General features: G+C 39.8%; 1 protein-coding gene across 1 annotated transcript in view; it reads left to right on the forward strand.

The window, feature by feature from the left end:
• Window positions 1–4,817: 4,817 nt before the first annotated feature.
• Window positions 4,818–14,281, forward strand: part of PGGT1B (protein geranylgeranyltransferase type I subunit beta) — a 52,997-nt gene continuing 43,533 nt past the window's right edge. Inside the window, exons 1-2 of the mRNA XM_055302179.1 lie at window positions 4,818–4,964; window positions 13,920–14,038. Coding sequence (XP_055158154.1) covers window positions 4,825–4,964; window positions 13,920–14,038 — 259 coding nt within the window. The 5' untranslated portion in view covers window positions 4,818–4,824. The remainder of the gene's footprint in view (window positions 4,965–13,919; window positions 14,039–14,281) is intronic.

The raw sequence follows: 14,281 nt of genomic DNA on the forward strand, positions 1-14,281 counted from the left end.
CAGTTTTTGTGTAATAAATATTTTGTATTTGTTGGAAGCATGCTTTGTTTTAGAGAATATTTATTTTAAAAATATGCCTTACCTCATCTATACCCTATTATCTGTATTATCAATATTTTTTTATTTTCTTCAGCTATTCCAAATTTCCCTCCAGCCTTTCTGGACTTGACACATTTATAAAACCTTTGTGTCTTTCACATCTTCCTGGCTGATGCAGTTTTCTTTACTGCTTCTGTTTGGCTCAAAATATTTGGTCAAAAGAATTAATTTTAAAACTCCCAAACTTTTGTACATGAAAACACAATTTAACTTAATATGACTCAACTTTTCCTATTATAAAATCTTAGTTCCTAAATTTAATCAGTCCCCATCTTATAGGAAAGGTACTACATACATAATAAATATAGGAAACTCGTTTCTTTTAACTTTTATCTTGGAGTATCTTTTTTTTATATAAATTTATTTTTTATTGGTGTTCAGTTTGCCATCATATAAAATAACACCCAGTGCTCATCCCATCAAGTGCCTACCTCAGTGCCCATCACCCAGTCACCCCCACCCTCACCCACCTCCCCTTCCACCACCCCTAGTTGGTTTCCCAGAGTTAGGAGTCTCTATGTTCTGTCTCCCTTTCTGGTATTTCCCACTCATTTTTTCTCCTTTCCCCTTTATTCCCTTTCACTATTTTTTATATTCCCCAAATGAATGAGACTATATGTTTGTCCTTCTCCGATTGACATTTCACTCAGCATAATACCCTCCAGTTCCATCCACATTGAAGCAAATGGTGGGTATTTGTCATTCCTAATGGCAAGAGTAATATTCCATTGTATACATAGACCACATCTTCTTTAACCATTCATCTTTCGATGGACACCAAGGCTCCTTCCTCAGTTTGGCTATTGTGGACATTGCTGCTAGAAACATTGGGGTGCAGGTGTCCCGGCGTTTCACTGCATCTGTATCTTTGGGGTAAATCCCCAGCAGTGCAATTGCTGGGTCGTAGGGCAGGTCTATTTTTAACTCTTTGAGGAACCTCCACACAGTTTTCCAGAGTGGCTGCACCAGTTCACATTCCCACCAATAGTGCAGGAGGGTTCCCCTTTCTCCACATCCTTTCCAACATTTGTGGTTTCCTGCTTTGTTAATTTTCCCCATTCTCACTGGTGTGAGGTGGTATCTCATTGTAATTTTGATTTGTATTTCCCTGATGGCAAGTGATGGCGGAGCATTTCCTCATGTGCTTGTTGGCCATGTCTATGTCTTCCTCTGTGAGATTTCTGTTCATGTCTTTTCCCCATTTCATGATTGGATTGTTTGTTTCTTTGGTGTTACGTTTCATAAGTTCTTTATAGATCTTGGAAACTAGCCCTTTATTTGATACGTCATTTGCAAAAACTATAGAACACTTCTGAGAGAAATTGAGGAAGACACAAAAGAGATGGAAAAATATTCCATGCTCATGGATTGGAAGAATTAATATTGTGAAAATGTCAATGTTACCCAGGGCAATTTACACGTTCAATGCAATCCCTAGCAGAATACCATGGACTTTCTTCGGAGAGTTGGAACAAATTATTTTAAGATTTGTGTGGAATCAGAAAAGACCCCGAATAGCCAGGGGAATTTTAAAAATGAAAACCATAGCTGGGGGCATCACAATGCCAGATTTCAGGTTGTACTACAAAGCTGTGGTCATCAAGACAGTGTGGTACTGGCACAAAAACAGACACATAGATCAATGGAACAGAATAGAGAACCCAGAAATGGGCCCTCAACTCTATGGTCAACTAATATTTGACAAAGCAGGAAAGACTATCCACTGGAAAAAGGACAGTCTCTTCAATAAATGGTGCTGGGAAAATTGGACAGCCACATGCAGAAGAATGAAACTAGATCAGTCTCTTGCACCATACACAAAGATAAACTCAAAATGGATGAAAGATCTTAATGTGAGACAAGATTCCATCAAAATCCTAGAGGAGAACACAGGCAACACCCTTTTTGAACTCGGCCACAGTAACTTCTTGCAAGATTCATCCATGAAGGCAGGAGAAACAAAAGCAAAAATGAATTATTGGGACTTCATCAAGATAAGAAGCTTTTGCACAGCAAAAGATACCATCAACAATACTCAAAGACAACCTACAGAATGGGAGAAAATATTTGCAAATGACGTATCTTGGAGTATCTTTAATTATAACTTGATACATCTATGTCAAATGATTCAGAAATTTACTAATAGTAGTAACCTTTACTTATTTTATAGTTAATATAGTCAAAGTAGATGGCTTCCAAATTTTGGAAACGGATTTTTTTTTTTTTTTAGGATTTTATTTATTTATTCATGAGAGACAGAAAGAAAGAGGCAGAGGGAGAAGCAGGCTCCATGCAGGGAGCCTGATGTGGGACTCGATCCTGGGACTCCAGGATCACACCCTGAGCCAAAGGCAGACGCTCAGCCACTGAGCCACCCAGGTGTTCCAGAAACTGAATTCTAATTACACTATTATTGGTGCAAAATGAGAGAAATGACATAAAACATCCTTACTCAGGAATGCTTGTTTTATTTGTAGTCCTTGTTCTCTATAACCTTTTCAAATGATTGGAGGCAGCTTAGAAATAAAATATTGGACAACAGATTTTAAAAACAGAATGGAACTATGAGAAGATACACAAAAGAAAGTTTTCTTACATGTGGCTTTTGAACATGTTGCTTTTTGTTGCACACAAAAGCAGCTTTCCATTTCCTGCATCTAAGGAAGCGTACTGGGTAGTATGATTTTATGGCTTTTTACCTGTTTTTTGGTTTGTTTTGGTTTTTCTCATTCACAAAACCAGCCCTTCAAACTGAATCCAAAATAAATGAGGGATTTATCATATGGATCCTCTATATGAAGGATGTAGAAATAGCATAATTAAGAGTACCTTCAGTTACAGGCTCATAGACAAGATAAATAAACATTTCTTATAAAGGATATGGGTAAGAAATTTAGGAAAAACTCTAAAGGGAATATGTTAATAAAACACTCATAATTCCATCACTCCAGAGTAACTTTTTTCAAAAAATACCTACATATTTTAAAATAGTTACAGTCATAGAGTACATTTTATTTACCATACTAATTACCTAACATTATGTTATACATACTTTCCTATATTTCTATAGAATTCAAACATTATTGTTTAATGGCTAAATGTTCAGTTTTATAGATATTCTATTATTCGTGTACTTTGAAAACTTGAGCTATTTACACTCCTTACCTAATAATGTAGAGTGGCATTTTATGTGGGGGTTAGGTTCTGTCATGCATATGTCAACAATCTAAATGTGGTCAAAATCATCCATGGGGAAGAAAAAAATATATATATATGTATGTATGTATATGCACCTAGAGTCAGTGAGTCCACCATAGAATTTGGATCAGGCTACTGGTTCTTGAGCTGAGAATCAGATGAAATATCTGGGTTTCCTTTAAGGCCCGTTGAATAGGATTTTCTTTCTGAGCACATATAGACTGCATTATTCATTCTAGTAAATTAAATGTGTGTGATATGACTCATTTTGAGCATCCTCAGACATTTGGTGGTATATGTAACTGTAATAACAGAATGAGCACTCCTCTAGACTGGACATATCTGAAAAGCAAGGAATGTGGCCTCCCTATTTGTAAGGAAGCACCAAAAGTGCCCTCCAATTGTATCCAGCCCTTTGGTGATGCTGTATTTGTTAAAGACGTCACAGGAGTACTTGTGAATTAGTAGTTACTAGAACCTAAAATTAGGCACTTTGGATAACTCTAGTCCACACAGTATGTATTTTAAATAGATTTTCTAAGAAAGCTAATAATAAAACTATACTCAAACTTAGCTGACTATAAAGAACATAGGTTTTGGCTTGATATTTGGCTCAAAATGATCCCCCGCCCCCCCAAAGACTGCCTCATGAACTTTTAAAGGGAATGGTAACATAACTGCTGAAGCAAATCAATCTCTCTTAAAAAAAAAAAAAAAAAAGCTAGAAGCATGTTCATTTTTTTAATATACAGGTAGTTGGAGAACATTTTAGGTTGGTTGCTATGTATGGTAAATTGATTCAACATTGATGCTAGATGGATGCACTGACTCAAGCATGAAGACTTGAAAAAGAAAATGACGCAGTCACATATGAATAGATTATAATTGTATGTTACATTTGGGTGTGTGTATGTGTGTGTGTGTGTACATATATATATATATATATATATATATATATATATATATATATATTTTAAGTGATTGCTGGTATCCTAGAGAGGACCAGGAACGTCTCTGAACTTAGGAAGTGTCAATAATTATTTAATGAACATATTTTATCTCCACAGCTTTATTTGCAGGCCTAGCTTGCCTATCCATTCAGCTTTAAAACTGTGGCCTTCCAAAGAACGATTTACTCCGATCCATCCGTTTTCATAGGTACCATCCTTTAAGCCCCTGATGGTTTCCAAGCGATCGAGGAGCTTTTCATCTTGCACTTCCACAAATATCGAATGAGGGTAAGAGTTCTGCAAGGATTTGTGGATTTGTGGGCCGCATTTTACAAGGCGTGAGAGGGGGCTCCAAGCCTGTGGAGCTCAGAACGGAAAAGGTGGGGTCCAGAGAGAAATCCGAGGCCTAAAGCGCAGCATAAGTCCGCCAACACCGAGCGGTATCAACCGCGCACTCCCTGCGCCCGGCGGGCGCAGCGCCCATCCCCACGCGCCAGCCCCGGGTTGCCCCTCGGGCTTCCTTCCCGCCGCGCGCCAACTGCTTCCGGGTCGCGGCGGACGTCGCTTCCGCAGCAGCATGGCGGCCCCGGAGGAGGAGCGGCCGGCGGGGAGCGGCGAGGGAGAGCGGCTGGATTTCCTGCGGGACCGGCACGTGCGGTTCTTCCAGCGCTGCCTCCAGGTCTTGCCCGAGCGCTATTCCTCGCTCGAGACCAGCAGGTAACTGGCGGCTCCGGGCCCCGGCCCCAGCAGAAAGGCACCGCGGAGCCTGCCGGCCGACCCGCCTTCCGTGGGGCCTGCGCCGCCGCCCACCCGGCGCTGCCCGGTGCCTCTCCCCTCGGGCGGCTCGGCGGTCACCCTCACGCCCCCGAGCTACGGCGGGGGGATTGGGGCAGCGGTAGGGCGAGGGCGGGGGAACCCCCAGTTTCTGCCTTTCTCTCTTCCCGACCGTTTTCCCTGTCGACTCTGAGCTTCCTTTTTACTCCCTCTGCGAGGCTGCGAATCACTTGGCCTCGCCGACTTCCGAGTGTAGAAGGAGAAAGACCAGTCATTTCGTCTTCGTAGTTTGGGTGTATCGTCTCCCACGCTAGCCTTTCCTCCGACACCTGATTAACTCTTAATTGAATATCTGTATGGTGTTCGCTGTATCGGAGCGGCGCAGACCCTGTAAGGTTCGTAGAAATTAACTTTCCAGGAATTGTGAATCTCAGGGTAGGAGAAGGTTGGCGGAAGAGGTGCAGCGTTCGTGGAGCATCCTGTTAAAAGTGTATCTGCCGTAGCCTTGGGAGTTTGGAGTTGGCTGAGGAGTGTGATTTGGCTGCGGCTAAAAAACTGTGAATTAGTCATTCAGAGTAAAAAGTCTGGAGATGGGAAGGAGGAGGAGGCGGTCCTCGCTCTGCATTGCTGTGTTTCGAAGTGGGGCTCCCAAGCTGCATGGGACTGGATAAGAGAGCAGATTGGTTTTGCCCTAATCTCTCCGTGTTTTCTGGACTCTGATTCTCTGGTGTGTTTCAGACGTTGCATGGCTGGGTCAGACTTGGAGGTTTGATAGTTGACTTGTGCCTAGTGGCCTCGAAATGCGTGCTGCTGGGTGCTGGAGTACAGCCGCACAAGACAGGCTGTTTCAGTATAGAGCTCTGTGCGGTGTGTTCGCCTAGGGTTGTTGGGAGCATGTGTGAGAGCAGATTCCCAGCCCAGATGTCTTTAGAGACGCCTTCCCAAAAGAGATCCACCCCTTCCAATCACCGCCTAAAATTACGTATTTGTTGGTTTATTTGCTTACTATTTTTCTTTCACGCTGGATTGTAAACTTCACAAGGTATCTTTTTTCTAGTTAACCTGTATGATACTAGAGGTGCCCTGTCCAGTGTAGTCACGAACCACATTTCGCTGTTTAAATTTGGATTAATTAAAATTAAATCACATTAAAAATTCAGTTCTTTCCAATTGCAGTAGCCACTGCATTTCGAGGGCTCCATCACCTCATTGGCCAGTAGCTTTTGTTTCTGCTTTAACATTTCCATTATCCCAGAAAGTCTATAGGGCATTGAATATATTATCTCGTATATAAGAGGCATGAAGTAAATATTTGTCGAATAATGTGAGCTGAGCCCTGAACAATGAACGTATTATTGCTAAAGAAAGAGTGAAGCATCATTTTTTAGTCCTTTCTGTACCCATAGGTGTTGATTGACTAGCAGAGCATATCGCTAGAGCTAAATTAAGGTTTCCAAAACTCACTCTATTGATTGGAATGATATGTGATGGAACAAATGATACTAATAAATCACATATTTTATGGGGATTAACTTTATGTGAATTCGAAGCATTTGGGTAAAAAAAAAAAATCTTCCATCCTATTGTGCTTGTTAAACAGTTGAACTTTGCTCATAGGTATCATTTTAGGTCTGTGGTTGCATTTTCAAAATGCCAGTGTTTGTTCTGTTTAAAATTTCAGCATGGACAAAACCATATATACTAATGTATGTTGGTAAACTGATGATGCTCATAACAAAATAAAACTGCAAAAATTGATTGAAACTGATTTAATGACTCTAGTGTAATCTTAGAATCTACAACAGGCATTATAAGAGTATATTATGTCATGGTGCGTTAAATATTATTTCCTTTGTAATGCCTAATGTTTATCACTTGAATAGAATATCATTTCTCATTTTCTTAGGGCACACTTAAAAACCACGTTTAAGCTAATGTGCACATAGCAGTTTTTGTAGTAATTTTTAAAAGTTTGTCAGTTTTTCTCTTTTCTGATTCAGTCTTAGTTTAGCATTAAGTCCTTTCATGGTGTATGGGATCTCTAATTGACTTTAAGATGCTTGTGAAGGAGCTCTGAGCTTTTAAGGAGAGGTGACTGACATATCACAAAATTTCTACTGATACCAGAGTTTTCAGATGAAACAATGTGTTTGCTAAGTCACAGTTCTTCATCTGGTATTGCTGTTTAATCTTTCAGACATTTATTTGAGGGCCTGCTGTGTGTCTGGGTACAGGGAGGGATACAGTGCAAAACCAGTGATTTTGGTGTTCCTTTTTTCTTACTGATAGATATGACACAGGTGACTCTGGGGAAGGCTGATAACAAACTAGATATTTAGACACTTATTTTCTGACCCACCCACCTGGCAAAATTACCTCATTCCCCTGTTTCTTTTAGTCTGACAAATAGGACTAAGTAATTTTTATTTTTCTAATAACAATGGGTTTATGAAAAGAATAAAGTCTTTGTTGTTTCACTTGTAGCTTTCTTTTCATATTAACTTCTGGAAAGTGGCAGCTTTTAGTTACCTCAGGTGAATATTAAAGCTTGGATTGTGAGCTTTGTGCATTAACAGATTTCTTTTCTATGAGCTTTTTGGTCATGAGTTGTTACTGCCATTTGTAGTTGGGTAATGGGAGTTAGAGTAGGTTTTTTTTTAAATCAAAGAACATAATACTGACTATTTTCTATGTATGTTATTTTTACAGATCCAGCTGCTCTTGAAGAAGGGTTTAGACATTTGGTTTTTATTTTCTGAGACCTCACAATCTACCTGGTCTTTCTGTTCATGTGTCCTTCCGTTTTCCCCTGTGTAGTCTGTGTCATAACTGTCTACCTGATTAACATCTAGCAACTACTCTGCTCTTTCATTCCCTCCCTTATCTGAAATATATTGCAGTCCAGCGGTGTATTTCTTAAGGTGTGATGATGATGGCAGGAGGCTCCAAATCAGTGACATCATCACATGCTTTATAAGACTGCAAGTACCTGGGCCCCTCCCCAGTTCTGCTTCAAACTCTGGGCTTGCCAGTGTGCATTGTGACAAGCATTCCAGATGGTATTCATGCACACTGAAGTTTGAGACTGTTTGCCTGATAGGAGAGACAGATGTACAAACATTCTTAAAACAGTTCCTCCCAACTCAAATGTGCATATAAATCACCTGGGGATCTTGTTTAAATGCAAATTCTCATTGCATAGATCTGGGAGGGGTCTGCATAGAACCTGAAGTTCTAACTGGTTCCCAGGTGGTGCTGATGGTGCCGATTGCCTGACCACACTTGAATTTGTTTGCACAATGATTGTGGTATCCACAGACATTATGGAAGAACCTTAGCTCAACCTGAAGAGAGACATGTCTCAGAGATGGCTTCTTGGAACAAGTAATCCTGGAGCTAAATATTAAAGAATGTGTTAGGTTTGGAGGAGTGGGGGATGGATTATAGGCAAATGGACAAGACAATAAAGGTAGACGAGTGAGTGTTGAGCAGAGAAACTGCAATCATTTGTCTAATAGTGGTTCAAGATGTAAGGCAAGTGTGGTAGGAATTGAGTCTGGAGGGCAGACATGGGCCAGATCACAGAGGGCTTTGTGTGCCAGATCAAGAAACTTAAATTTGATATCACATAAGTGATGGAAAGTTGCCCAGCGGTGGATCTTTCTGGTTAGATATGCATTTCAGAGTCATCATTGAATTTGAGATTGGTTGCTCTGGTAAGTGGAACTAGACCAAACAAGGAAGACCCGTTAGGGAGCTGTTGTAGTATGCAGGAGTCTGAGAGCCGGATGTTGGGGCAGTGGAAGCAGGGATAGAATGAAGAGGTATAGGAAGAAGGAGGAGTTCCAGAATTCTAGGTTTGGATCTGCCATCTGGTCTAGAGAACAAGAGGCAAAAGGAGTAGGTTGAGGAAAAAAAAAGATGCTGTCAAAAAAAAAAAAAAAATCAAGAGCACTAGTTGTGTGACATGGTGGGGTGGAAAGGTGGAAGGGAGGAAGGAGAGAGAGAATAGAATCTTAAGCTCCATGCCCAACACCAAACTGAGGCAGGGCTCGATCTCACAACCCTGAGATTAAGAGTCATATACTTAACTGACTGAGCCACCCAGGCACCCTGAAAATTATTTCTATTAATAGTACTTATATAACTACTTAGTTATTTTCTCTCATAATTTAAGCTGCTTAAGGTTTGGAGGCTTGTTTTATTCGTTTTTGTCATGACATCTGCTTTCTAGTAGATGTTTAGTAAACATTTCTTATTGAAAAATTATTTTGCATGTAAAATAATTCCAGAGATGTGTGACTGTACTTAAAAGTACTTACCATTGAACCAGCTATTTAAAAATATTACAGATAAAGAGTAAGTCTTATAATTCTAGCGTTCCTGCAGCATTGCAGTCATTCATTCCAGAGTATTTATTGGGGCCTCTGTTTACTGTGTATTTTAACTTCATGATTAATTTCCACCTGTCCTCTAAGGCTGTCTCATCATTTGGACTGTTAGCAATTTTATCCAGCAACTGTGTTCCTATTTCTAAATATTCCCTATTTCTAAATGCTTGTTTATAATTTAAAAATTCTTTGCAATATGGTTTAATTATAGCCCCACCTGAGAGCTAGGCAGGAATGCAGTTACTTTTGGGGATGCCAGTAAATAGACTGTACTAGAAAGAGGCAGAGCAGGTAATCCAAAGTTTGGGAATCTAGTCAGTGCCCATAAATTAGTGTTTCCAGTATATTCCAAATGGTTACTTACCTGTCATAGCCTAACAGTACACTACTCGTTTAGTAGTACAGGAAATCATGTTGCTATTACTCAGTTCTTTTATCTACTGCCCAGACTGGTTTTCTTTTCTTTCTTTTTTTCCCTATTTAATCCACGGGAGCTTGGGCGACTGTTTCTTAAGCCTGAAAAATTGGAGATCTTCTGGTGACATCATTTAGTTGATGCCTACCATCTGTGAATTGATCCAGTGGGGCAGCACGTTGATTTAGAGGAGACAAACTTTACTGCTTCATCCATGTAAGATATACTTCCCATATGTATTGTTCAGAGTGGAAGAAGGGGCAGGAAGATGTGGCTGGCTTACTTTGCTTTCTCAGGTTATAGTTTCAGAGTTCAATTCTAGGAAAGAGAAGAAAGGAAGAGAACAAATGAATACTCACCAAAGTAACAAAATTGAAATACCTTCACTGGCTTGATTTTAGGCATGTGTCTTGACACGATTTCCCCTCTAGACACCTGCTCCAAGGTGGGTGGGCAGCAGTCCATACCCCAAATACCACTCAATGGGGCACTGTAAAACCCTCCATTATTTCTCTCAGAAGCCCACAGCCCAAAATTGCTTTGTTTTTCTTATGACTTCTGTAATTCTCTCCCTCTCAGAATTTTAGGACTGCTTGAGAACTCTGCTGTGATGAGAAAGGATATTTTTCCAGCCTATCTTAGAGGGAGGCCAGACATTTGCTGCAAATTGATTCCTTGGTTCTGTCTGCCAGCCGCTGCTGGGTGTCTTATTTTATGACCATAAGCTTTTCACTATAGCTGTGTTAATCCTGTAAACCTTAGTCTTACCTGCTAGTAGTTGAAAATCCTGGACTCTCAGAAGCCTTTAATAATTAAGTATGCAAGATTTTAAAGTAGTTTACCAGCAACTGACTTGATTTCTGGTATTCGCATCCATATTCAGAAGCAAGTAAAATGAAAAACATTCATTCATATAACACTTAACATGTAGGTAACAGTATGACATTAGAACAGGGTTACTTAACCTCAGCACTGTTGGCATATTTTTGAATGACGCTGCCCTGTGTGTTGTGGGTGGGACATTTAGCAGCATCCTTGGCTTTACCAGCTAGCTGCCGTTGGCACCCTCCTCTAGTGACAGCCAAAAATGTCTTTAGAATGTCCCGGCATCACTGCTCTAAAGCAGTGCCTTTTTTTTTTTTTTTTTTTTTTTAAACAAGCTCCATGCCCACAAGTGGAGCCCAACATGGGATTTCAACTCACCCTGAGATCAGGACTGGGCTAAGGTCAAGAGTTATACACTTAATTGACTGAGCCACCCAGGCACCCCTAGAGCAGTGCTTCTTTTTTTTTTTTTTTTTTTTATTTATTTATGATAGTCACAGAGAGAGAGAGAGAGAGAGGCAGAGACACAGGCAGAGGGAGAAGCAGGCTCCATGCACCGGGAGTCCGACGTGGGATTCGATCCTGGGTCTCCAGGATCGCGCCCTGGGCCAAAGGCAGGCGCCAAACCGCTGCGCCACCCAGGGATCCCTAGAGCAGTGCTTCTAAAGCCCTGCTGCACACTACCCTCACCTGGGAAGCTTCCCACACCTGCCTCCCCCACCCTAAATACCAGGTACCCAGACCCCACCTTCCACCTAGAATTTCAGTTTTATAGACTAAGGCCCAGGCCTCTCTGTTTTATTAGTGGTGTTTTAGGTGTTTGTTTTTAAGCTAATTCTAATGTGTAGATGGGCTTGAGAAACACCCTTGTGGAGAACACCACCATGCAACTCAGAGTTCCTAAGTAGCTTTTTTTTTTTTTTTTTAAGATTTTATTTATTCAAGAGAGACACATGGAAAGAGGCAGAGACATAGGAAGAGGGAGAAGCAGGCTCCCTGCAGGGAGTCCAACGCCTGACTCATCCAAGAACTCCAGGATCATGCCCTGAGCCAAAGGCAGAGGCAGAGGCACAACCGCTGAGCCACCCAGGTGTCCCGAGTTCCTAAGTAGTTTTAAGTGGTTATCTAGGGTTGAAATCTCAAGCAAATTACTGGAGTTCTTCGGACTTCATGATCTTGAGCTAAAAAAATTTGAGAGTACTTCACTTAGAAAAGAATACCAGCTTATTTTTATAGCTTTTTAGATGTTTTCTAATTATACATTTTTTATTGCGCAGAAGATCTTCAACTTATTCAGCCTTAGTAGGTTGTCTTATCGACAATCCTATGCTGTCCTCCACTTTTATCTTCCTTTTTTTTCTATAATAAAGCTTTAATAAACGTAATTATTAGATACTTTTAATTAATTGTATCTGACTATACTCATTTACAACAAAACTGAAAATCCCAGTGAGAGTTCTCCAAGAGGGTTGATGAGGTATTGCAGGTCTTTTATTAGTTAATTCAATAAATATTTGAGTACATATTACCACAAGGCAGACCTTATCTCCTGAGACATAATTATCATGAAGAGCAGTAATTCTTACACATGGCTGCTATTCTATAGACATTCTTCTAATTTCTAAAGTAGCATTTTGTTTTGGGAAAGAACAGGGTTGTCTGGGGGGCAGAAGGTGCCCAATGACCTAGAGAAAGGATCTGTAGTGTGATTGTGTTTAGATCCTGAGGTCGTTGTCATTAGCTCCTGTCAAATCAGGGAAATATCAGTAAGGATATTCCTTACTGATTTCCCTGAGGTCTTGCTTGCGGGCAGGTATTGCAGAAACTGCGAGTTGTAATGTTTTACAGATAAGCGGACTTAGAAAAGATTTAGCAAAGGTCCTACCTAGGTTATAAATGGCTAAATCAGCCCACCTCGGATTTGAACATAGCTCATTTGACGGTGAAGCCTGAACTCTGAACCGCAGCCTCCCACATTAAGGGGTTTGTTCACTGCCCTTAATTTAATCCTGGTCTCAGATAAATCACGTCCTTAGTTCTGGTGGATCTCAGTGGTTTGTTAGAATTAGGGTAGTATGTAAGAAATTTTCTAGCTCGGTGTCTGGTACATAGTAATAGTGTCTCAATCTGTGTTTCCCCAAATCTGTTGTTGTTAAGTGTACCAATATCTCATTAGTCTTAGTTTTTGCCCTTAAGCTTTGGTTAGAATTAAATTACTCCCTGATTTCTTCTCCTATTATTTAATGTACACCAGCCTTTTTCAACCAGGGATCAAAGAGAATTATACCCTTAAAAAAAAAAAAGTGACTTTTCTCATTTTTCTTTAAGTTGGTAGTGTTTTTCTAGATGCATGGGAAAGAAGTTAATTTATTACACACAGTGGATGCCTTAGGGTAGTAAGGCTTATTTATTTCTCTTTTTGAATCTTAGTTGAAAAGGTTACAGAATGTGTCCAGTGCCTTTGCTGTCAGATTTTAGGCCAAAGTATTAATTTGTTATTAGTCATAGGAATTATTAGAATACAGAAATGAGATAACCATGCTCAGATAGCAGTTTTGCATCTTAGCCTGAAAAGAATTAAATATAACAAACTCTTTGTATAAAAAATAATCACCAAAGTACTAGTTTTTATATGAAAACAAAGTTAACACTTCTCATTTAGTGTACAGTCTTGGAAGGAAGGGATTGTGTTGCCTTACTGTTTTTCATTCTATCACAGAATCCTCTCTGGGAAAATGGAGTTGAGACGCATATGTATTTTTAAAGTTTTATTTCCCAAAATTCATTTTAAGTTTTTCCCAGTCACATTATTTGTAAACCAATTTGTATACAGATGGATTCTAACATTCCTTCAGAATTAAGCACCAACTGTAAGCATAGTTGCTCTTGGCAAATAAGTGGAAATTGGGATTTTTACATATTTTCCAGCCTTTTTAATTTATTTGTACTAACTAGGTGCAGAGAATTCTTTTTTAAATTCTGCTTTAGCCTTTAGGTTGCTGAGACACTGCCTTCAATGAATCCATATATGCTTCAGATGAGTAGCACAGGTTTTTTTTTTTGACTCCTAACTATTCCTTTTTACAAATGAAACAAACACGTGTGATTGATATTAAACTAGAACTATAAATAGGACTTTTTGGCTTTTGCAAAATGAGACTATTTAATTTTAAATTAGAAAGACTATTATTTTTCTGAATCAGAAAGACTTCAGTGTTTTGATAGTTAAGATGGAAATTTTATGTTTGTTTGTTTGTTTTCTTTTAGGCTGACAATTGCATTTTTTGCGCTCTCCGGGCTGGATATGTTGGATTCCTTAGATGTTGTGAACAAAGATGATATAATAGAGTGGATTTACTCCCTGCAGGTCCTTCCCACAGAAGACAGTGAGTGAGTTTTTAGCATTTTATTTTTAGTGTGACTAGTTAGTTGTACTTGGCATAACATGTGTCAGACTAGCAAATCTCAGTATTAATTTATAAACTATTACCATATTTTATTCATCCATGTTTTCCTTGTAGTGTTGCACTCCCCTTGTGTTCAAATACAAACACTTAAGTCTAATCATTGGAGCACCTGGCTGGCTCATTCAGTGGAGTGTGTGACTCTTGATCCCAGGGTCGTGAGTT

The sequence above is a fragment of the Nyctereutes procyonoides genome, unplaced genomic scaffold (assembly GCF_905146905.1).
Source record: "Nyctereutes procyonoides isolate TBG_1078 unplaced genomic scaffold, NYPRO_anot_genome, whole genome shotgun sequence".
Lineage (NCBI taxonomy): Eukaryota > Metazoa > Chordata > Mammalia > Carnivora > Canidae > Nyctereutes > Nyctereutes procyonoides.